The following is a 25,612-nucleotide window of genomic DNA, read 5'->3' on the forward strand; positions in this document are numbered from 1 at the left end:
CTGTACGAAGGCATCAAGGTCCAAAAACGTAGACAAGATTTGGGCCCAAGGTCCCAGAGAGCAAAAAAGAGCACTGAGGTTGGCCATATACTTCCCTTACATTGGTCCTTGGGGAATCTGCTGATTCACAGCTGGGGCAAGACAAGTAGAAAGTGGTATCGTAGAGCTTCAACAGCCACACAGAAACACTGGAGCTGAAGACTGCCAAAAACAACCAAGGCTTAAGGGGCCAAGACCCCTAAAAGGGGACACAGAGAAATAAGCCCAGCAACTCCTCCTTGAGGAGTTTGCTGACCATGGGCAAGCAGAGATTTTGGCAATATCATGGTGCTGGGGATCAAAAATTGAAATATAAGTCCTGCTGAAAAGGAAGGGCACTAGTGAAGACCCCAGGTTTTCAGCTAACATCCCTGAAATGGCTGGCTACATCCTAGGAATAAGGGCAAACTGAAAACAGACTGCCCTCAACTGAAGTACAGTGATTTATTTGTACCCTAAATGCCAACCAAAAGTAGATAAAATCCTCTATGGATAATGTCTACTGAAACCTCTATGATTTTTCAAAAAGAATGTCAAGCATTCAATCAAAAATTACCAGGAATGCCAGGATACATGATGAAATGACTGAAAACTAAGAGCAAAAACAGAAAAGAGAAACAAACCTCACAAGTGATTCAGGTGTTGAAATGATCAGATATGAACTTTAAAGCAGTTTGCAATACTATGAGGCTCAGACTTTAAAATAATTAGTGGTAATCCATTTCTTGATCTGGGTGCTAGTAACTGAGTGTGTTTACTTTGTGATAATTCATCAACCTGGAGATTTAATATTCTGTACTCTCTTATACATATGTCGTACTTCTATATAACTTTACAAAAAAAGAAAACTTGTGGAATTCAGCTAAATTGGGGCTCAGAGGGAAATTCACAGCCTTAAACGCATTTATTTGAAAAAGAAGGCTAAAAGCAATGATGTAAGCATCTACATCAAAAAACTTTTTAAAAGGAACAGCAAATTTAAATGATGGAAATAAAGATATAGGCAGAAATCAGTGAAATAGAAAACAAATGCATAATGGAGAAAATATAAAATGTAAATGTAAAAATATGAAAATAAACATAAAATATAAAAGCCTTTAAAAAAATAACATAATTTATTACTTCTATGATATCCAGCCTCCAAGATGGCCCCCAATGATTCTCACCTCCTGCTATTCGTGCCCTTGTGTACTCCTCTCTCATATTGAAGAGGGTTGACCTGTTATTAAGACAATAATGCAAATGACAGAGTATGGTATCCTAGGCTAGACTATAAAAGACACTACAGCTTCTACCTTTCTCTCTCTTAGATCATTCACTCTGGGTGAAATCAGGTACCATGCTGTGAGGACACTACAGCAACTCTATAGAGAGGTTAATGTGTTCAGTTACTTAGGTCTCTTGCTATCAGCCAGCACCAACTTGCCATCCATGTTGAGTGCACCATCTTGAAATCAGATCCTCCAGCCTCAGTCAAGCCTGCAGAAGGCTGCATCCCTGGCCAACATACTGACTACAATCCAAGACAGAACCCCCAGCTAATGTATTCCTGAAATCCTGACCCACAGAAACTACATGAGATAATACATTAGTTTTTTATTGCTCCATAACAAATTACCACATGTGAACATTTTTAAGAAAACACATGTTTATTGTCCCCTATTTTCTGCAAGTCAAGAATTTGAGCTCAGCTCAAGTGGGTTCTCTGTCAGGGTCTCACAAGCCTGCAGTCAGGGTGTCAGCTGGGTTAAATTCTTATCTGCAGGCATTCAGGGAAGAATCGACCTTTAAGCTCATTCAAGTTGCTGAGAGAATTTATTTCGTCGGGTTTGTATGGTTGAACACCCAGGCTTTTCACTGGCTGTGGACTGGATGCCAACCTCAGGTTCTACAGGCCACCTGCAGTTGGACATATTCAACATGGCTGCTCACTTCATCAAACTAGCAAGGAGAGTGTCTCCAGTGCATGCTAGCAAGATGAAGTCTAATTTATGTGTATATTATCTCTTTCTCTCTCTCTCTCTCTCCTCCCCATCTATATATCTAAATGTATATATGTTTATATGTACATATAGATACATGCATACACACGCATACACACACACACACAGAAGTAACAATCCAGCACTTTCACAATGTTCTATTGGTTAGAAGCAAGTCATAGAGCCCACTGACACTCAGAGGGAGGAGGTTATACAGGGTGTAACAGCAGGACATGGAGATCATGGGGACCACCTTAGAAGTCTGGCTACCACACATAATAAATGTTTGTTGTTTGAAGACATTAAGTTTTGAATAATTTGTTATGCAGTGATAGACAACTAATATAAATCTCTATCAAGAATGAACAAGAGGGTTTCCCTGGTGGCACAGTGGTTGAGAGTCTGCCTGCCGATGCAGGGGACGCAGGTTCGTGCCCCAGTCCAGGAGGATTCCACATGCCACGGAGCAGCTGGGCGCGTGAGCCATGGCCGCTGAGCCTGCGCGTCTGGAGCCTGTGCTCCGCAACAGGAGAGGCCACAACAGTGAGAGGCCCACACACCACCAAAAAAAAAAAAAAAAAAAAAAAAAAAAAGAATGAAAGAGAGAGATAAAGCACAAATGAATAACATAAGGAATTAAAAGGGTTATCACTATCGGGGCTTCCCTGGTGGCACAGTGGTTGAGAATCTGCCTGTCAATGCAGGGGACATGGGTTCGACCCCTGGTCCCGGAAGATCCCACATGCCGCAGAGCAACTAAGCCCATGCGCCACAACTACTGAGCCTGAGCTCTAGAGCCCGTGAGCCACAACTACTGAGCCTGTGTGCTGCAACTACTGAAGCCCCTGTGCCTAGAGCCTGTGCTCTGCAACAAGAGAAGCCACTGCAATGAGAAGCCCACGCACCGCAACTAAGAGTAGCCCCCTGCTCACTGCAACTAGGGAAAGCCACATGCAGCAATGAAGACCCAACGCAGCCAAAAATAAATAAATTTTTTAAAAAAGGGTTATCACTATGGATCCTATAGATACTATTACAAAGATAAGACTTTATTATAAGCAAACTTATGGGAATAAATCAGATAATTTATATTAAAAGAGCTCAGTCTTTGAAAGACACAACTTGCCAAAACTAAGAAATAGAAGTATATGTACCCCTACATCTAGTAAGTAAATAGTGTTCACAATTTAAAACTTTCCCCACAAAGAAAAACCCGTTACAGATGGTTTCACTGGTATATTCTTCAATGTAATGGAGAAATAACACCAACATTACAAAATCTTTTAAGAGAATAAAGACAGAAAGAGAACCAAAATAGGGGGAATACAGCCTCTATTTTTGAGATTAAGCTCATTTTTTTGATTAAGATAACCCTGATACTGAAACTAGACTAAGAAATCACAAAAAGTAAAGTTACAGGCCAATCCCTCATATGAATACAGCTCAAAAATCCTTTTAAAAACTAGAACATTAAATTCAGCACTCTATTCACCACATAGAACACCATAACCATCTAGGGTTTATCCCATTAATGCAAGGTTAGTTTGACATTTGAAAAACAATCAATGTAAATCACACTAATAGAGAAAAAAAGGAAATAATGCATTTGATGAAATCCAACACTTCTTCATGATTAAAAATAAATAAATAATACCTTGGCAAATGAGGACTAGAAGGGAACTTCCCTAATCTGATAAATGGGCTAAAGGGTTTGGTGGTTTTGTACTGGGCCAATTTAGCTACACTGAAGGATTCCCTTCCCTGTTCAGTTCTGGGTCACACATGTGAGCTTTAGCATTCGGGGTGAAACAGCATTTCCCATTTTGCTTTTTACTCTCTAGAGGACGGTACAGGGCACCAGGCTCATGTGGTTGTTCATTGGCTGCTCACCTTGTTGGTGGGAAGCAGCAGCTGAAATTTGGACAGACCTCCTCCTTCAAGTTCTCAGAGCACCATGCCAGGCACATGCAGGGCTCCTCAGGGAAGGTCGCCAGCTCTCTTGCAGGTCATGCATATCACTGATGTTGCAGGTGGTGACAGACAGACATGGGCTCCAGTTTATCCTTGCAGGTTCCAGTTTGACTTGGCAGGCTCCAATCTGTCCCTGCTTTTCCCACCTTCATATCCAGCTTTCCTTCCCAACCGCTGGTCCCGCCAACTTGGAGCAACACCAGGCCCAGCGTCAGTCACAGACACAACAGTTTGCACTGACTTCTTCACCAGCTCCCACAATTATACAAAGTCTAATCTCTGTTCTAGACCCCTTATCCTATATCACTCACAGTAGTTCTGCTCTTCTGATTAAACCCTAATTGATACAAATATTAATACAAAAGTGGGATCCAGAGAACAGAACCTTTAGGATTTGTCTTCTGAATTGGCACTGGATTATCTAAAATTGTTTCTTCAATCTGATTTGATTTAAAGACATTGATGACCCCCAGTGGTAAAGGGACACTGGTAGTCCATTGTTTACAGTGGCAAAAAAAAGTTACTTAAAATATAAACCAGCTACCTATAATCAAATCCTGCATAAAGCAAGGCTCAGAATAACCAAATAGTTGCTGTGTTAGAACTCTTTAGTAAAAGTAATTGGTATAACAGGGCTAGTTAGTTTCTTTCCAGTACTCTAGAGAGCTCCAGGAAAGAAAATGTTGACCTCACAGCTTTTCCCCCCAGCTTTATTGAGATATAATAGACACATAATACTGTGTAAGTTTAAGATCTACAACCTGATGATTTGATACACTTATAAACTGTGAAACAATTACCATGGTAGGTCCAGCAACACCTCTCTCACCTCACATAATTACCTTTTGTCTGCATGTGATGAGAACATTTAAGATCTATTCTCTCAGCAGCTTTTGAATATACAATACAGTATTGTTAACTATAGTCACCATACACATCAGATCCCCAGAATTTATTCCACTTCTAACTTGAAGTTTGTATTCTTTGACCGACATCTCCCCATTTCCTCCACCCCGCCTGCCCTTGGTAACCACTCTGCTCTGTTTATATGAGTTCAGCTTGTTTTGCTTCCACATATAAGTGAGATCATACAGTATTTGTCTTTCTCTGACTTATTTTATATTTTACTTAGCATAATGCCCTCAAGTTCCATCCATGTTGTTGCAAATTGCAGGACTTCTTTCTCGTGGCTGAATAATATTCCATCATGCATATATATCACATCTTTAACCATTCATCCACAGACAGACACTTAACTTGTTTCCATATCTTGGCTCTTGTGAATTATGCTGCAATGAACATGGGAGGGCAGATACCTCTTCAAGATCCTGATTTCATTTCCTTTAGATGTATACCCAGAAGTGGAATTACTGGATCATATGGTAGTTCTATCTTTAATGTTTTGAGAAAGCCCCACACTGTTCATTGTTTTCTATAGTGGCTGTACTAATTTACATTCCCACCGACAGTGGACCAGGGTTCCCTTTTCTCCACAACCTTGCAAACACTTATCTCTTCTTTTTTTTTTAACATCTTTATTGGAGTATAATTGCTTTACAGTGGTGTGTTAGTTTCTGCTTTATAACAAAGTGAATCAGTTATACATATACATATGTTCCCATATCTCTTCCCTCTTGCATCTCCCTCCCTCCCACCCTCCCTATCCCACCCCTCTAGGTGGTCACAAACCACCAAGCTGATCTCCCTGTGCTATGCAGCTGCTTCCCACTAGCTATCTATTTTACATTTGGTAGTGTATATATGTCCATGCCACTCTCTCACTTTGTCACAGCTTCCCCTTCCCCTTCCTCACATCCTCAAGTCCATTCTCTAGTAGGTCTGTGTCTTTACTCCCATCTTACCCCTAGGTTCTTCATGACCTTTTTTTTTTCTTAGATTCCATATGTATGTGTTAGCATACAGTGTTTGTTTTTCTCTTTCTGACTTACTTCACTCAGTATGACAGACTCTAGGTCCAACCACCTCACTACAAATAACTCAATTTCATTTCTTTTTATGGCTGAGTGATATTCCATTGTATATATGTGCCACATCTTCTATATCCATTCATCTGATGATGGACACTTAGGTTGCTTCCATGTCCTGGCTATTGTACATAGAGCTGCAATGAACATTTTGGTACATGACTTTATTTTTTTTTTTGCGGTACGCGGGCCTCTCACTGTTGTGGCCTCTCCCATTGCGGAGCACAGGCTCCGGACGCGCAGACTCAGCGGCCATGGCTTACGGGCCCAGCCGCTCCGCGGCACGTGGGATCTTCCCGGACCGGGGCACGAACCCGTAACCCCTGCATCGGCAGGCAGACTCTCAACCACTGCACCACTAGGGAAGTCCTAGATTTTTTGATGATGGCCACTCTGACTGGTGTGAGATGATATCTCATTGTAGTTTTGATTTGCATTTCTCTAATGATTAATGATGTTGAGCCTTCTTTCATGTGTTTGTTGGCAGTCTGTATGTCTTCTTTGGAGAAATGTCTATTTAGGCCTTCTGCCCGTTTTTGGATTGGGTTGTTTGTTTTTCTGTTATTGAGCTGCAGGAGCTGCTTGTAAGTCTTGGAGATTAATCCTTTGTCAGTTGCTTCATTTGCAAATATTTTCTCCCATTCTGAGGGTTGTCTTTTTGAAAACACCGTTCTGACAGGTGTGAGGTGGTATCTCCTTGTGGTTTTGATTCGCGTTTCCCTGATGATCGGTGACGTGGAGCACATTTTCACGTGCTTGACATCATTTCCTGTGTTGGTCATTTGTATATCTTCCTTGGAAAAATGTCTATTCAGGTCCCCTGCCCATTTTTTAAATGGATTGTTTGCTTTTCTGTTATTAAGTTGTATGAGTTCCTCATATATTTTGGATATCAGCCCCTCACCGATGGATGGTTTGCAAATATTTTCTTTGCCTTAGGTTGCCCTTCCATTTTGTTGCTTGTTTCTTTTTCTGTACAGAAGCTTATGAGTTTAGTGTGGCCAGACTAATCACTTGCTGATTTTTGCTTCTGTTGCCTGTGCTTTCAGTGTCATATCCAAGAAACCACTGCCAAGGTCTATGGCAAGGAGCTCTTTCCCTATGTTTTCTTCTACTTTTATAGTTTCAGGTCTTACACTTAAGCCCTTAATCCATTTCAAGTTAATTTCTAATGGGAGGGTTGAACATATAAATATATATCAATTACAACGTGTTAGAAGAACAAAAGTAGTGACAAAATGCAGACACAGTGCCTAGGAGGGAGAAATTAACTCTGATTTGGGTTGGAGGAGGGTAAACAGGCAACATTTTTAAGAGATGGTAACCGTTATAGAGATGTTTGAAAGGATGGATACATGGATGGGCAGTGAGTAGATTCCAGGCAGAAACAAGCAGGCAAGAGAGTATGAGAATGAGACGACCCTCCCAAGAAGGTGAGGCCAGGGAAGGGTCCCTGACAACCTAGAAGGGGGCGGGTCACAGCTAAAGGAATCTGAAAGCAAGGAATGCCTCCTCGTTTCTTTCTGCCGCTCAGGAGAGAAATGTCCCCAGAGCTCTGCAGGGTCCCAAGGATAAGCATCTCCAGTTTTGCCCCTGGCGTGCCCCAGCGCTGTGAGCAGGGAAATGCACAGAACACTGGTGTGAGTTGTTTGCGTGTTAGTGACTTTGCACCACCTTCTGTACTTAATGAGTCATTCAGGCCGTTCTTGGGTGACGCTTAGGCACAAAGCCCCTGCAGTAAACTGGCTGGGTTAGTTCAGTTCCTGGGTGTGTCTGGGCAGGCTCCCCAGACCAAGCAGGCTATAGTAGTGCTTCCTTTTCCTGTCAAGAGGAGGTGAAATCCAAGTTGTCAGGTATAGACTTGGTCTGAGGATAATGCTGAGCTTCTGGTGAGACACAGCTGCCCCCATAAAGTCGGTTTGCCCCGCCCTGCGGGCTGAGCATCCCAAGGTCAGGACTGCACTGAACTTGGGATTTTGATGGGGATTTTAAACTACAGCTATTTAAAAGGTGTTGTTTTGAAGTTTTTTTAAGTTTTAAACTTTATTTATATAAGCCTTTATTTAATAATAACCTTTGAATTATAACCTAATTGATAGAATTAATATTCTTTAGAGACTAAGACTACTTGACAAAAATTGTTACACAGACTTTTAAAAAATTAGTTTACCATTTTATTAATAGATTTATTTTTATTTTATTTATTTATTTTTGGCTGCATTGGGTCTTTGTTGCTGCACACGGGCTTTCTCTAGTTGCGGTGAGCAGGGGGTACTCTTCATTGCGGTGCGCGGGCTTCTCATAGTGGTGGCTTCTCTTGTGGAGCACGGGCTCTAGGCGCACAGGCTTCAGTAGTTGTAGCACACGGCCTCAGTAGTTGTGGCTCGCAGGCTCTAGAGCGCAGGCTCAGTAGTTGTGGTTCACAGGCTTAGTTGCTCTGCGGCATGTGGCATCCTCCCGGACCAGGGCTCAAACCCGTGTCTCCTGCATTGGCAGGCGGATTCTTAACCACTGCACCACCAGGGAAGCCCCTACACAGACTTTTAAAAACACTCCTGGGCTTAAGTAATTTATTACTCTTAAATTCCTACCAGTCTCTCAGGTAATTACTGAACAAGTACTCCACAGCAGTGCAAAGATTTTGTTGAGTCTATGATCTGGCAGTCCTTTAGTACCCCAAATAAGATTAGCTTCCTATTTCCTTAATTTTGCTGGATAGAATGAGATACTTAAAACACCTCTTTTAAACTAGTGAAGAAAAAGCAATGCCATACTTGTAATTCACCTAACATTTATAAGCACCTGATTTAAATGAACTTTACCCAAAGTGTACTCCACAAGAGGTACTTCAATTTCACTGGAGCACAGCCCTTTCTGTTATAGAGTAAAATGGTTTTCTTTTTAAGCACACTGCAATGCTCTTAAGGAAATAAAATTAAATAAGGCACCCAGGTGTTAACAACAGTGCCATCCATTCAATAAATGCTTGTTTGGGGCTTATTCCATGTTAAGCACTGGAGACAGAATGGCAGACAGGGCCCTCTTCCACCACCCTACACACCGGTGGAGAAAACAGATTTTGAAAATTAACAAAAGAATTACAGATTGTGATCATAGTAGAGATAGGAATAACATAGAGAGGGGCCCAACCCTCTTTAGGGAGTCAGAGCTTACTCAACAAGAGCGACATTTAAGCTGAAACCAGAGGACATTGAATCAAACCTGCCAGAGCAGGATGGAGGAGCATCCCTGGCAGAGGGAGAACCTTGTGCAAAGACCTGCAGTCCTGAAAGGAGCTTGAGATGTTTAAGGGACTAAAAGACCTATATGCCGGAGGCATAATGTATCCAAGATCATGTACACAGTGGTTTGAAGAAGCAGCTAAACAAGAACTCTGGAGGGCTTTTTGATATGACCTGTGTATTCTGAGAAGCTTACTCTGGCTCTCAGGTGAGCACAGCTGGGGTAAAGGGCATGCAGAAATCAGCAGAGCCTCCTGTCATGGTTTAGTCAAGATGGTGGCTTGGAGGACCAGTGATTACAGCAGGGAGGGAGAGAAAGACGTACATTTGGGGTGTATTCTGAAGGTGAAATAAACACTGCCTAACACCATACACAAAAATAAACTCAAAATGGAGAAAAGACCTAAATGTAAGGCCAGACACTATAAAACTCTTAGAGGAAAACATAGGCAGAACACTCTATGACAAATCACAGCAAGATCCTTTTTGACCCACCTCCTAGAGTAATGGAAATAAAAACAAAAATAAACAAATGGAACCTAATGAAACTTAAAAGCTTTTGCACAGCAAAGGAAACATCAACAAGATGAAAAGACAACGCTCAGAATGGGAGAAAATATTTGCAAATGAAGTAACTGACAAAGGATTAATCACCAAAATATACAAGCAGCACATGCAGCTCAATATCAAAAAAACAAACAACCCAATCCCAAAATGGGCAGAAGACCTAAACAGGCATTTCTCCAAAGAAGACATACAGATGGCCTAGAGGCACATGAAAAGATGCTCAGCATCACTAATTATTAGAGAAATGCAAATCAAAACCACAATGAGGTATCACCTCACACCGGTCAGAATGGCCATCGTCAAAAAATCTACAAACAATAAATGCTGGAGAGGGTGTAGAGAAAAAGGAACCCCCTTGCACTGTTGGTGGGAATGTAAATTGATACAGCCACTATGGAGAACAGTATGGAAAAAACTGGAAAACTAAAAATAGAACTACCATATGACCCAGCAATCCCACTACTGGGCATATACCCTGAGAAAACCATAATTCAAAAACTCACCTAACACAGTGTTCATTGCAGCACTATTTACGATAGCCAGGACATGGACGCAACCTAAGTGTCCATCGACAGAGGAATGGATAAAGAGGATGTGGCACATATATACAATGGAATATCACTCAGCCATAAAAAGAAACGAAACTGAGTTATTTGTAGTGAGGTGGATGGACCTAGAGTCTGTCATACAGAGTGAAGTAAGTCAGAAAGAGAAAACCAAATACCGTATGCTAACGCACATATATGGAATCTAAAAAAACGGTACTGATGAACCTAGTGGCAGGGCCCGAATAAAGATGCAGACATAGAGAATGGACTTGAGGACACAAGGGGGGAAGGGGAAGCTGTGACAAAGTGAGAGAGTGGCATGGACATATATACACTACCAAACGTAAAAAGGATGGCTAGTGGGAAGCAGCTGCATAGCACAGGGAGATGAGCTCGGTGCTTTGTGACCACCTAGAGGGGTGGGATAGGGAGGGTGGGAGGGAGGGAGACGCAAGAGGGAGGAGATACGGGGATATATGTATATGTATAGCTGATTCATTTTTTTGTACAGCAGAAACTAACACAACATTGTAAAGCAATTATACTCCAATAAAGATATATAAAAAATAAAATAAAATAAACATGCATTCTGGTGGGTGGGGTGAGTAGGAGGGGTGGCGAGTAAAAGAGAGTAGTTAAGGATGACTGTGATTTCCAGCTGGAGTAACTGGGAAGGTGGTGAAATCCTACTCAAATATGGGGAAGATCAGTGGGAAAACCGGTTTGGAGAAGTCTTCACTCCTTTAAGGATATGCCTCCGTCTGTTAGTCATTGGAATAACTTAGAATCCCATTGAGCATTTCTTTTAAAAGGCATGTGTGTATCTAGAAACTGCTGCCTGGCCTAAACTAGGCCCAGATTATTTTATAGGGAGAGTTTAGGGGACAGGTGGCAATATGGCTGTAAGTGGGAGCTGGGGAGTTGTCTTGATGCTGCAATTGATATATACACACATTTTAAAATTCAGATTATGAAAAAAAAATAAAATAAAATTCAGATTATGTGTTTGTTTAGGGTGATTTGGTGGACTAGGGAAGATCATGGGGGGGAGGGTTAAAGACCCCCAAAGCCACCCCTTGGCATTGTCACTCACTAAAAACTTAGGGAAGAGATAGTACTGTTGAACTTAAATATTTTCTTAAAAAAAAAAAAAGAAATTTGATGTACATTTTCCATGTTATTTCATACATGGGTTAGCTTTCCAATAGTGTTGTTAGTTTAGGAAGAAAATAATTAAATATGTAAATGTGTAAGCCAAGAGCCAAAACCATGCTGAACGGCCCAAGGTTGTGAGTTTATTTAATTTGCCCTTTCCCTGAGGAGTCATTTCTGGGATCATTGACTTATTATCATTCTGTAAAACAGTGGTAGCCCTTGTCACCCTCTGCCTAGTGCCAGAGTATGATCCAGCTGTGGGATCTGAAGAGTTTATGTTTATTGGATTTTAATGACTGAGTTAATAAAGGTCATTGCTAAAAGTAATAGAAAACTGAGTGTGTGGAAACAGAATGGATAAGACTGACTTGGGGGTTATTCCTAGTAGTTCCTTGGTGTTGTCCTTAGATATATGTTTAATCCTTAAAAACAATTAAGAAGGAGCCTTCCTTTTAATCAAGTCACTGATGCTATACTCAACTACCCTTGTAAATGCTATTTGAAACCCCTCAATGACAAAAGGTAGCACGTACACACCAGGCTTAGGGTATGTCGGATCACATTGGCACAGCAACATATGGTGACCCTATAACTGTAATATTTGTTAATATCATAGCCATGGCATTCTCCAATACCTTTGAGAGAATAAAATAGCAACTTGAGTCTCAGGTGAAATCTGGTTGGGTATGAATCTTCAAGTTAAATGGGATCTTAAAGATCATTTAATCTTGTCCTTTTAAATATTTACTAACACCCAAAATGGTGTTTATTAGGCTGTGAAAGAATTCCCTATCGTAAATGGTTATTGTTTGAATTATCTAAAATTAAATTGATAACAGCATTTGAGAGTATGTGAGAAAGAATAAATTTATAGTTGTGTCCCAGGCATAGATTCCTTAACAAATATTTTCCACCTTAAAATCCAATGAGATGAGATATAAATGTGAAATTCATAGCAGTAATAAATTTCTCACAGTTTTACAGAGCTTCTGGGATCTGGTTCCTATTCACTTTTCCAGGCTTGTCTCTTTTCTTTCTCCTCCCCTCCACCCCTCTGGCTTCTCTCACTTACAGCTTTACTGATCTTTGAACTCTGAGCCTCAAACCCACACTACTCTCTCAGGTCTCAGGGCCTATACCCAAGGGATTCCCTCTCTCTGGAATCCCTTTCCCTCATTCTTTGCTGGGTCATTCTGCAAGCCTACTATTGCTTCCTGCCGGAAGCCTTCTGCCCATCTCTTTTTCCCCAATCTCAGACCCCAGGGAGGTTTCAAAAATTCTTGGGCAAGTGTCTGCTCAGTTTTCCAGGGATAACCAAAGCCCACATGGTCCTATTCATTGTTCAATCCTCCACCCCTTAGACAGTGTTTGGAGCATAATGAATACCATGAACGAGAGAGTGGATACACAGTCTGAGCACTGATGGATTGGAAAGTTATAGTTTACACATTTAAACAGTAACATAAATCTGAAGAAATAAAGTTGCTGTTTTAAAAGATATATTTCACTTCGATTTATTTCTTCTCTAAAGAGAAAACATACACACCTTGGCATCAGTTTGAAATGAAACAAAAATTTCAGTATTATTGTAAATTTCTTTCAATAGGTTAGATAAAATGTGGAATCCAGAGAGTTACAAGTGCAAGTGACAGAATACTGTACAAAATCAACTTAAACAACTCTAACTCTCAACTTGTAAGTTTTCTCCTCAGCAAGTGAGTTAAAAGAAAGGCAAAAGTTTTTAAAAACCTTCTTGGAAACTTTAATAATGTCAGCATATCCCCCAGAGAATGGATTTGGTCTGAGTACTTCCATTTCTGAAATTGTGCAAGAAAAGACAACTTGGTTTGGAGAGTCAAACTGCATCCTTCTATAAAAGTTCAAGGGCTTTCTAGTGTCCATCCATATAAAACACTGTTCTTATTTTAAGAACAAAAGGAGCAATAAAACATTAGCTTGGGAAAGAAGGACGGAGCACTGTCCTTCTAGAGAGGTTTGAGTAGTAGTCGTAGTAATAATAATAACAACAACAATCAACACAGTAAATTAAAGCTTGTGTTAGATCTGATAACTCCAGACTGCCCACCTTTTGTCAAACAATGTGGGAAACAGAAAAAGAAATCGTAACTTTGTGTGTGTGTCCAAGCCTACCTCGTAGAACCTCCAGTAACGAATTTAACAGTTTTGGACAAAGCTCCAAAATTTTTTTCTCATTCAAATCTCCGACTACTGGGAAGAGGACGGGATCTCTTCTAATAAATACAAGACCTAGCCTTGTTGCATGTTTAATTGCTGACATTTTAGAAGCAGAATGGCTATTTACAGTTAATGAATCAAACTACCAAACAAAATAACAACAACAATGACAGTAATAGTAATAAGAAATGGATTTGCTTGGGGGTCATTTCAGGAAGGAACACACTGGCGGCGCTGCATCCTCCTGCCCACACTACCGAGCTCACCCGGCCCTCCGGCTCCCGGCGGACACACTCGGCAGGATTTAGCCCCCTTCTTGTCTCTCCAAGAGAAGAAAGCTCGAGGAGGAGACCGTATTTCTGTGTCAAAAGCATTAAAAGCCTGCGGAGCCGCGCGCAGGGCGCCCACACCCGTTCCGGGCAGGCCCGGCCGCCCGCCCCGGCCCTGGCCCCGGCCCCCTTACTCTGGGGCTCCATGGTCAGATGCTCCTGGGGCCCCACGGGCCGAGCCCCCCGCGCCGCCGCCGCCGCCGCCGCAGCCCCTCCGAAAGCCTCTCCTCCAGGGCCGGCGTCTCTCCGGTTGCCCTGACAACCCGGAGGGCGGGGGAGGAGGGGCAAGAAGGACGGCGAGAGGGAGGGACCAAAAGCCGCGAGGCAACGCAGGCGGCCGCGAGGACCGCGCGTCGCAGGGGCACCGAGCGAGGGTGGCGGCGGGGTCGCCGGCTGAAGACTCTCTGCCCGTGAGGCCTGATCTTGCGATCGCGCCCTCCCTGGCGGCCTTCGCGGCCCCGGCGGGGCCAGTGCCCGGGCCTTCGGCTGGGGGCCTGCTGGCCCTCCGTCGGCGACCCAAGGCGTCAGTCGGTCCGTCGGTCCGTGCATCCGGCGAGTTCGGCCTGCCCCGCGGGGTAGGGCGGCCGGGCCTGAGCCTCCCTCCCCGGACTCGGGAGCCGCCGCTGCAGGTAAAGGTCGGGCCCGGCGGCGGGAGGGGCGGGTGGGCGGCCCGGGCGCACCTGTTGCGGCCGTTTGGGGCCCCCTGCCCGCCCGTTGGCCCGGGACGACCCTGCCCCGACTCGTAAAATGCTCCGGAGGAGGCGGCCTCCCCCAACCTCCCGTAGCAGCGTCTCGGCGCGGGGAGAGAACCTGTGCACACCAGCCCTCCAAGCAGGGGGCCCCGGCCGCGGGGGTGGGGTTTGGGGGCTTGGACCCCGGCCCCGCCTTGGGAGCGGAGAGTTGGGTCACTCGTGTCACATTTGCGGGAAGCATGGAGCAGATGAGAGCCTCTTCTGTCGTCAGCAGTGGGCCGAGTGTGTCCCTTGTATCCTGAAACCCGGGAGAATTCCTTCGCTCCGCATTGCACTGTCATCCCAAGTGTCACATTTCAGGCTGTGGGCCCGAGTCGGATCTTTCCGGTTGAGTTAGTTTGTGTGTGTGTGTGTGTTTGTTTCAGCCCTCCCGGTTTTCGATTGAGTTGTGGCATCAGCCCTCACGTTCTGTGCCAAAACTTTATAGGTATGTGAAACAAATGTAACGTGATCCCACACCGTAATCTTTCCTAATATTTGTTTTTAAAACACTGATGGAGGTAAGGAAGCTTTGAGGGTCACCAGGGATTTTATCTGGTAGGTTGTAAAAATTCAAACCACGGGGAGAGTGCTGTAGGTTAAGAAAAACAACTGTAAGGAAGAGGGAAAAATGGAGAAGAGAGAAGGAAAAGGACGAGAATGAAAGTGCAGGTGGGAGGAAAATGGCATGACTGATTTAGTGCTCATGCTGGAGATTATGACCCCTCCATCAATTCCTCCTGCTGCTCTAGACAGTACTTGAGGGAAATGAAAAGTGGCCTTTTGCGGTCATGTAAGTGATTACTCATTCTTTGCCACTAGAGAGATTTCCGCTATGTAGACAAGGAACATCAAGGAGAATTACTTTTCTCTTAGAATCATTCAGAGGTTAATTGAACCTGAGAAGCATATATCCTGTGTTGAAAAGGGACATTTATTATATTCCACCAAATTAGGCTTTCCCCTCCCAGACTATATGGAGACATTTTCAGATTAATTGTCAAAGCAAGAAGGTTTATGTGTCGATATCGACAAGCAGTGTGATATATACAGAATCCGTAATTCATAAGCTAAAATATTAAAGTAATAAATTGAGGTTGGAAAGTAAGCACTTCATGGTACCTTAAATACCTGTTCATGTTACATAGAGACACAGGGGATGGATTTTTAGACAGAAAGCATCTAAGATCAACAGTACTTTGGTAGTATAGTCTTTTCAAACTCTAGTTTTCACATCATTTGCAAAATCATGAATTGGTCTTTTCATCCAAGAAACAAACATAATGGTGCTCATTAATAACATCTTAGTCAATGTGATAAGATAGTGATGAAAACTTGGCTTTTATTAGCAGGAAAAAAAAAAGGTAGGGTTAAAATTTCCCATATAGTAAAGGATTAGGCATTTGTATTTAAAAAGAAGAAGCAACATTGTAGATCTTCATGCCAAAGTAACAAGGACTCAGGAGTTTAGTAGTTGCATGCAGATTTTAAGGTTGGAAAAATGGAGATACGCATTGGGGAATACTTTGTATTATAGATGAATGATTTTATCAGTAGTTATGAACTTGACATTGAGGAAATCCTGCACTGAAATATTTTAGGTAACAGGTGACTTTGGCAACTGAAAAGCAACATTGGATTTTAGGGGATAGTGTACCTATGGAAGAAATGACTGGTTGTGGGTGGGGGGAAGTGGGAGGAGGGGAAGGTACAAAGATGTCTAAGGCAGGGACAACATTCAGTTTCTCTTCCTCCAGCCCTAGTACAATGTACTTGTTAAATGTCTGTTGAATGAGTGAGAAGAGCTTTAGAGAAATCGCTCTAGGTAAAGGATACATTATTGGAGGAAATATCCTGAGGTCAGAAGGTTGCTAATGTCCTAGGAGTTGAGATGAATGGTAAAGGTATTGGTTGTCCCTTTGGGGATTTTCTACTACTTTGTTTTCTGTTTCTTTTCACTGTCATTTTCAGGGTGTTACTGGTGGTCAAGTTAAAAACAATGAAGTCCTGATTTTTAAAAAAGTTTCCAAGCTCATCACTGGATAGAATAGTTACATTATTATTTACTTGGCTGACTGATGCTTAACTAAATGTAGCAAGCAAAGCACTGTTACAAGGAATAGCAAGGTAGCCGGTAAGAGTAGCCTTTCTTTTTCTTATTTAAATCTCTTGTCCACATCAGAATTCAAAGTAAAAATAACTCCAGTAGGAAGTTAACATTATTTAATCCTAGTAGGATGATTTAAAAAAGAAAAAAGAAGGAAAGAAAACAAAGCAAATGAACGTGTTATTTCCATTTAGCAAACTTACTATCATAAGTCAGAGGAAGTTTCTCATTTTTGTTTTTGGATTTTTGTTTGTTATTTTGCCAGAGTGAGGGTACTTTTTCCTCTTTCTCTGTTACTTTCTGAAACTCATAAGGAGTTCAGTCAAAGGCAGAAAACAATTATATTTCCATTTTTGCTGTTTCCTTTCAGTCCTCCAGACCTGTCATGGTCTGCACTCAAATTGTTGGACTCAAGAAATGCCCATCTCTTAGCCCTTTTAATCATTCATAGTATAATCGGGCTACAGAGCCATGCCACCCACACCCCCAGTTTCCATCTGGGAAGTCTTCCAGGTTAGGGGACTGCCCACTGAATGTATTTCTCTTTCCTACTGGGGGCGCTACACACTTTGGCACTTATTCCTATACTCTACTATACTTTCTTTTTTTTCTTAGAATTTTTTTTTATTGAATTATAGTTAATTTACAATATTGTGTTAGTTTCATGTTAGTTTCAGGTATACAGCACAGTGACTCAGCCACATATATTTTTATATATATATATATATTTTTTTTTTTTTTTCAGATTCTTTCCCTTACTGGTATTACAAAATATTGAGTATAGTTTCTTGTGCTATACAATAGGTCGTTGTTGGCTATATATTATATATATATATATATATATATATATATATATATACATACACACACACACACACACACACACACACACACACTCTACTTTCGTGTAGAGTTCTCTGTCATTTTTTGTGTATGGGTCTTGGCCTCTGATTAGATTAAGCATTTTAGAGCTAAGTCCATGACCTAGGCTTCTGTATTCCTTTAGCTCATCGTGGGTTTTCGGTGTGTACCTGATCATTTAAGTTGAATAATAATAGAAAGAGGACAAGCCTTTAGTCAGGGATGATTGCATTAATTTCTAGTTCTGCCACCTTGGTAAAGTCAGGAGCTATTATTTCCTCATTGATAACTGGGGATAATAAAACCTGAAATGGTTGTATAGTCAAGTTGTGAGAATAGAAATGAAGTAAATGTGATTATAGATATGAATGAAAATACCGTGTATATTGCAAAGAATTTATTAAACGTAGAGGGTTGTTATTGATTCCAGCATACAGCAAACATTTATTGAGCAGCCGTAGCGTGTTAGGTGCTTCCTTGGTTCCGGAGTCGCTGTTCATACAGGGACTAGGAAGTGACCAGATGGATCGTATGTGGGGGCAGGAGGGCTTCCCAAGCAGAGGAGGAGCTTTGAGCAAAGGCAGGGAGGCAGGGAGGCCAACTCTAGGCAAAAGTTCATTGTGGCTGGAGCAGAGAGAACTTAGTAGAAGGGAGTGGAAGGAAGTGAGGCTGGAGAAGCAAATGCAGGCTAAATCAGAAAGAACCTGGGAGTGACATTTTATCTTGAAGTCAATAAAAAGTACTTGAGTCAGTGACATGATCAGTTATGCATTTGAAGGAGATCCCCGGCAGCCTGTGAATGACATTGATGGAGAGCCAAAATTACATGCAGAAAAAATTGGAGATTTTGCAGTAATCCGTGAAAAAATGTTAACATACTAAGGCGGTGTTGGTGGGAGGAGGAGGGACAGCTGAGAGAGGCGGAGTTGGTGTTGGGGAGGCGTGAAGGTGAGGGAGAAGCCAGGGCTGTCTCCCCGCTGAGGGGGGGGACCGTTCTGTCAGTTGTTGAATCTGGAACAGGAAAGAAGGAAAGACATCTTTTTCTTTCTCAGGAGTGTAAGAAATGGGGCAGATGATGAGCTCAGTTCTGAATGTTAACTCTGAAATTGCCTGTCATCTGAGTTGGGGTGTCCCATAAGCAGTAGTTGGACATGTGTGTCTGGAACTGTAGAAAGACGTCTGGGATGAAGATAGAAATTTGGATGAAGCATTCAGTAATTGAAGTTAAAAATGTGATGAGATTCCCCAGTGAGATGGTGTGGAACGAGAAGAGGGCCAAGGATAGAACTCTGGGGTACACGGATATATCTTATAGGAGGAGTAGGGTACGGAGGAAGAACGCAAGGAGACTAAAGAGGCGGGGCCAGAAAAGTGAGCTGAAGATCTGGAAAGATTAATAAAACAGAATCCCTGCTGTTAGAGGGCTCATGTACCAGCATTCCCTGAAATGATTACAGTGGGCTGGCCAGAAAGTGCATTCGAATTTGTCCATAGCACCTATGGGAAACCCCGAACGAACTTTCTGGCCAGCCCAGTGCTTCCCTCCACCTGCCACAGAGCACAACAACACAGTTTATCAGTTTATTATTGCTTTGTTAAAGGTGATGCAAAACGGCTACCCATTGCTTTGTTCGCAAAGAACAAAACGTCCTGGTATTTGTGGTTTTTTCATGATCTCCATTTAGAGCAGAATGTAACTCCAGGAGGTATGATAATGCCTCAAGCAAATACTGTCTTTGAAAAAAGTGGGTCAAAGTTGGCTTCGTGTGCGGTGGAGGTCCAGTAAATATGCTGACTTCCCCAGGGAGGCCGGCAGTAACCTAGTCTTGAGATTGCAGCTGTGATTGGCTCCCACCCATTTGCTCAGATACCTAACCTGACTGCATACATGAGCCAAATTAATATTTTAGCATACTTCATTAACTCTGCTTTTACTCAAATGTTACTTTTCAGAATATTATTCAGTTAAAAAAATCACCAAAGTAATATTGAAAAGCACTGAGTGACCCAGCCATTTGAAAGTCTAACCAAACCCTTGATTTACAAACTTCCATGTGGAGAGTAATATGTGATTATGACACATAAGCATTGCTTGAGCTTGGGAAGTCTTTCTGTAGATGCAAACTACCAGCAGAATGTAGGATTCTTTAACAAATTAACTGTGCAGGATTGGTTATTCAAGCTGTGTTTGGTATGAGCCAATATTGAGTTAAAAGTGAATCATTTTTCATTTGAGTATTTTTAAGTAGCTGATTAATTTGATTTGCTTACTTAAAGTCAAGACAGAGTCAACTTTAGGAGTCTAGAAATAAGGTTTTTAAAATAAGTTCTGAATTTTTACCTTACCTTGTTCAAGAAAGGTTTTAAGTAGATACTAGAAACCAGTAGGATGTGCTTTTTGGGAGCTCTGAGCCAATTAAAACAAAGGAAAGCAAAGGGGTAATCTTCTAAAAATCCCAGTAACGTTAAGTCCAGTGTTTCAATTAAAATATAACATGCCTAGGAAATAAAGTTTACATATTAGGTATTTGACTGTAACTTCATGTGGGTGATTACAACTATGTTTTTCTTCCCATAAAAGAACTGCACATTATTTGTCTTACGGTATTTTTTCCAGACCACCCTGCCTGACATCTCCCATAATATCAAGTATTTCTTCACCCCACAGTGTTGCGGTGGGAGCCCACATTCTTTAACGCAGTCAGGAAGCAGTGTGGTACGATGTCGTTATGCACACACTGTACACGTACCTGGGGTGAAGCTGAGATCAGACCGCAGGACTTCAGCACCTGCTCCACCACAGATGCGCATCTCAAAGCTGAATAAATTAACTAAGCTTCTGAAGGCTTAAATTCCCTCATTTGAAAAAATGGAAATAATAAAGTCAACCCTCATGGGGTCCTTAAGAGTTTAAATGAAGTAATCCATATAAAGTGCTTAAGCACTTATAGCATCTGGCACCCGGTAAGCACTCTATAAAGGCTAATTGGTAGAATTATCATCATTATTATCGTTATCATTAGTACTGGTCCAACTTTAGGGGTTGTACAGAACCTTTCTTTTCAAAGTGTGGTCTGCAGACCAGTGCCAGTCCACAGACTGTTACTGGTTTGCAATGAGACTAGGAGCTGGTACCAGCATGTAAATAGACTATGGCACTAATCATACTGCTTATTTCAGTTTAACAGCAAGACTTCTTCAGTGAAGGAGGCAGTGAGTTAATTTACATTCTGGTTTAAGCTCCTTATCTTGCCGCAAACAAGCACTTTGAATAGAATTGGCATGGAATATGGGACTAATGATCCCATTCTCCAAAAAAAAATAATAGCCCTTTATCCTGAAGAGTTATTATTCACTGGTAATGCCTCATTAACCTTCTTTCTTCTAAACATTATAATCATGGTTCACAAGTATATCGTATATTATTTCAGATAATATTTATTGATCACATAATCTGTGCAAAGCCCTTTATATTGTAGACTTCGCAAGGATGGCTCCGAAACGGATCTTGACCTTCAGAAGTCTATCATAAACCTAGAGCTAGAGGACACAAAGTGAAAACCTGAGTAAGTGTGTTGAGTACGTGTGGTGAGTGTTTGTGTTAGTGTTACAGCTTCATTCCAAAGGTTCCACATAGGCAGATGTCTCCTTTTGCTGAGCTGCTCCTGTAAAAGGAGAGAATTAATACCTTTATTTTTTCAGCATTTGTACTCATAGTGGAGATCAGGGTTTACTTTATTAAGGTTGTGTTTTTCCTGGGAGAGTCAGAAATCTGCAACACTAGGGAATATCTTAGTTTTTAAATATAACTGACAAAAGTATAACTTTTTGGGGCTTCCCTGGTGGCGCAGTGGTTGAGAGTCCGCCTGCCGATGCAGGGGACGCGGGTTCGTACAGTATTTGGGTTCAGACTCTGGAAATTGCCAAAGAAGATATAGCTCAATAATGGTTCAAGTAGAGAGACTGAAAATATGGGGGAAAGACAGTAAGTAGTACAGATAGTTCAGTAGTTCCCTAATACTTAGGGATGTTGCCTCCTCGTACTGGTTATTTACAAGTGGCCCGAAAGATCAGGGGTCTGCTGGAGTAAGCGTGACAACGCTGTTATGTGAATCTCAGTGCAGCTCTGTGATTTTCCACACAACTCCTCAAGTCACCAAGAAAGAAACAGCTTTAATAAATGTTGCAAAAGGAGCCACTCTGTGGTTTGGGTATGTGGTTCAAGGGAAAACTCAAGAGCTGGCACAAATATTTCAGTTGATGCTTGTGGTGATTCACCAAAATTTCAGGCCATATGCTTTAAAAACAGCAGGGGTCTATTCTATATCATTAATGAAAGGGGACAGAAAAGTTACCGAAATCCAGAAACATGGTGAGTTCCTGACAGAAGTGTCTCAACTCTGTTCATTCAGCAGTAGCAAGCTAACTGGAACTTTGAGGAGAGTGAAATAATGAAAGTGCAAATCTGTGCAAGAGAGATTGTGGTGGAGAGACTGAGGAGAAAGGTAGGTGGTCACGGGAGTCTGGGGATGAAAGACGAGGGAGATGGAAGGAGCAGAATCCCGAATTTTGAAGGACTTGGTCACTGATGAATCGAGGGCAACCTGGAAAGTCGAAGAGCAGTATCCCTGATGTGCTAATAACACTATTCACTCATTCATTCGACAAATATTTTTTGAATGCTCTCTATGTGTCAGCTCTGCTGTGGATGTGAGGAGCAAAATAGACACATCCCTGACTCAGGGTGCTTGCAGTCTGGTGGAGGACACCAACAGTAAACAAAATAAAGAGGTAAAATAATGCAGGAAATAATAAGCTAGGAAGTGGGTTTGGGGTGCGGGGGTGTGGGTAGAAGTTCAGACAGGGCAGCCGCGTGGCAGGGAAGCCCTCACAGAGTTGATGAAGATCTTTGGGAAGTAAGGGAGCTGGCCATTTGGATATCTGAGGAAAGGACATTTCAGAAGGAGAGAAGAGCAGGCGTGAAGTCCCTGAGGCAGGCGTGTGCTGTGTGTTTGAGGAATAGTGAGGGGCCACGTGGGTAGAGAAGAGTGAGCTGGGAGGGAGCCAGTGGAAACGAGGGCAGACAGGTGATGGCTGTAGGTCCCACAGGACTTGTAGATCCTATTAAGGATTGTGGCTTTTCCTTGGAGTAAGATGAAATCGGAAGCCATTAGAAATTTTTGAGCAGAGGAGACGTGAGCTGACTTGTAATGGGATCACTTTGACTCCAGGAGACTAAGGGTGGAACCAAGACCAGTCAGGAGGCTATTGCAGTAATCCAGGGGAGAGGATGGTGGCTCAGACCAGCTGTTCACAGTAGAACGTATGGGGTCCTTGATGTATTCTGAAGGTAGAGCTGACATGATCAGATGTATTAGTTTACTATTGCTCCTGTAACAAATTACCACAAATTTAGTGGTAATTTATTATCTTACAGTGCTTCGGTTAGAAGTCCATCACAGGATCTCACTGGGTTAAAGTCAAGGGGTCGGCAGGGCTGTGCTGCTTTCTAGACCAGTAGGAGAGAATCCCAGCTTCTAGAGGTCACACACATCACGGCTCACGGCCCCTCCCTCCATCCTCAAAGCCAGCACGTTGCATCTCCCTGACCCTTCCTCCATGGTCATATCTCCCTCTGACTCTAGCTGAGAACGGCTCTCTGAGCTTCAGATCCTTACGATTAGCTTGGACCCTCCAGGATAATCTCCCTATCCCGAGGTCCTTAACTTAATCACATCTGCAGCCCTTTTTGTCAAGCAAAGTACATATTCACAAATCCCAGGGATTAGGACGTGCACATCTTTGGAGGCTGTTATTCTGCACATCCATTGAAGGACCAGAGGTGGAATTTGAGACAAAAATGAAGAGTAACTTCAAAATTTTTGGTCTGAGCAATTAAAAGGAAGAAGATGAGGAGACCAGGTTTATGGCTTTGGGGCAAATATCAGAGCTCAGTTTTGGATACGTAAAGTTTGAAAAGCCTGTTAAATATCCAAGTTGGAGATGACAAGTAGGTAGTTGGATACGTGAGACCTGACGTTTAGGAGAGAGGATTGACAGGATGAATAAATGGGAGTCCTCCACATACGATGGCATTAAAGCCATGAAACAGGATGAGACCATGCGGGCCCTGTTATAGAGAGAAAAGGGAAGAGGTCCAGAGACTAAGTGTTGGGAAATCTCCAGATCTCTGCAATTGCTAAAATGGTACATTTGAGAGTTTTGTGGGTCTGAAGAACACATTTATATTAAATTGAACATGGAGAGAAATACTGAAGAGAAGCATTGAACAGTGAAACAGTTATTCAGGACAAATTTCACAATCTTGTTTCACTTAGTCCCTTGCAAACATTTCTAGAATTACTGGACCAGAGCCAGAATATCAATGGCTAACACATAGCTTCATCTTACATCAACTTCTGATTCTTTTCTTGGTGAAGGTGGTTTCATGTTATGCTAGATGTGTATTGTTTTCATAAATACTCATTGAAGAGTTGCAATAGATTGACTTCAAAGGGCAGTCTTTGACAGGTGTTGTAATCTACAGCCTCAGGTAGCATAGCTTTGAAAAGGAGCAAATGCCAGTCTTTCAGATTTAAAATTATTGTAGTAGAATGTTGTTTATACTGATAACGGTTTTTATTAAATTTTATTTTCAGTGGCATGTAGCCTGCCGTATTATGTGTTTTCCTTTATTTAGGTTAGTACTATTAAATTTGCCAAAGGCCAAGACGCGGATCTTTTGTATGTATTTAATTACATCTAGGAGAAAATCATTGACATGACTGATGCCAGTTGCTGGATAAATGAGGAGAGGTCGGTCGTGGGAGTCGGGTGGGCTCAAAACTCAGCCACTCCCCCCTCCAAATCTGGAACTCAGTCTATATCGCAGTAAAAAGTTCCTGAGCGAACTGGAAATAGAGGTCACAGACTTCTTAGCTTTACCCTTCAGACTCATTGGATTCAGCGTAGAGCCCTTTGTGGACTCAACCATTACAAGTATTTCTGTCAAACAAGCCTAACTGGTTTCTAAACGCCAAGTAGGAGAGCAGGTTAGAGAAGCAGAGAATGGCCTCACCAGGTAAATGAGCTGACCACAGTGTGACGTGGGTACTGAATCCCCAGAGAAAGGAGGACTCTGGGGCTGCAGTCTGGCCTTGGACCCCTGTCACTTCAGGGAAATCTGCAATCATCATTGTGTTATAGGAACCAATGTATTGGTGATGCTGAGTTGTGAAGAAGGTGTTGAATTCTGAGTATACTCTGTTTAGTAGGCAGAAGTCTGGTTATCTGTTGCTGGAACTTGGTAGCTTATAACAGTGACCATGTACCCTTCCCATGGTTCTTTGCGTTGACTTGGCTCCTTCTGCTGGGTGTCCTGTGGGCTGGGCCTGTGGTCATCCGGAGGCTTTACTGGGCTAGAGCATCTTCCACGGCTCACGCACATGGTTGGCGGTCTGTGCTTTCTGAAGACAGACGCCAAGCTTTGGTTTCTTCCCAGTGGCCTCTCTCTGTTCCTTGGGCATCTCACAGAATGACAGCTGGCTCCAAGGGGGAGTGTTTCAAGCATGTGAATGCCTTGGAAGTAGCCGATCGTCACTTCACTGCATTCTTGTAGTCATACTGAGTCCCATGGCCAGCTCAGACTCAAGGGGAAAGGAAATAGGCCCCACCTCTCCGTGCGAGCAGAGAATCTGTGGTCGTCTTTTAATCACCATAACAGAGAAGTGGGTGATGTATCTGTACACATTGTACGTGTTATGAAGGGGCTAGGTGAGCCTTAGATCTCTAGAAAGATGACTATTCAGAAAACGTGACTGTTCCCCCAGGATTCAAAGTGGTAAATACTTTATAAGTAAGATTTTACTTTAATTACAAGATTATTACACTTTTAAGGAG

General features: G+C 42.3%; 2 protein-coding genes across 6 annotated transcripts in view; one reads left to right on the forward strand and one right to left on the reverse strand.

The window, feature by feature from the left end:
- FANK1 (fibronectin type III and ankyrin repeat domains 1) overlaps window positions 1–15,056 on the reverse strand; it is a 116,871-nt gene extending 101,815 nt beyond the window's left edge. The window contains exon 1 of one of the 3 annotated variants that reach the window (XM_073793811.1): window positions 14,149–15,055. In XM_073793811.1, coding sequence (XP_073649912.1) covers window positions 14,149–14,947 — 799 coding nt within the window. In that variant the 5' untranslated portion in view covers window positions 14,948–15,055. Of the gene's footprint in view, window positions 1–14,148 lie in introns of all 3 variants that reach the window. The other 2 variants (XM_019940245.3, XM_073793812.1) reach the window with 2 other exon arrangements.
- The window catches only part of DHX32 (DEAH-box helicase 32 (putative)), a 52,420-nt gene continuing 41,311 nt past the window's right edge, over window positions 14,504–25,612 (forward strand). The window contains exons 1-3 of one of the 3 annotated variants that reach the window (XM_019940244.3): window positions 14,504–14,643; window positions 21,193–21,279; window positions 22,126–22,218. The gene's annotated coding sequence lies outside the window, so the exon portion shown is untranslated. The remainder of the gene's footprint in view (window positions 14,644–21,192; window positions 21,280–22,125; window positions 22,219–25,612) is intronic. The other 2 variants (XM_019940243.3, XM_019940242.3) reach the window with 2 other exon arrangements.

This window comes from Tursiops truncatus, chromosome 16 (genome assembly GCF_011762595.2).
Source record: "Tursiops truncatus isolate mTurTru1 chromosome 16, mTurTru1.mat.Y, whole genome shotgun sequence".
NCBI classification, from domain to species: domain Eukaryota; kingdom Metazoa; phylum Chordata; class Mammalia; order Artiodactyla; family Delphinidae; genus Tursiops; species Tursiops truncatus.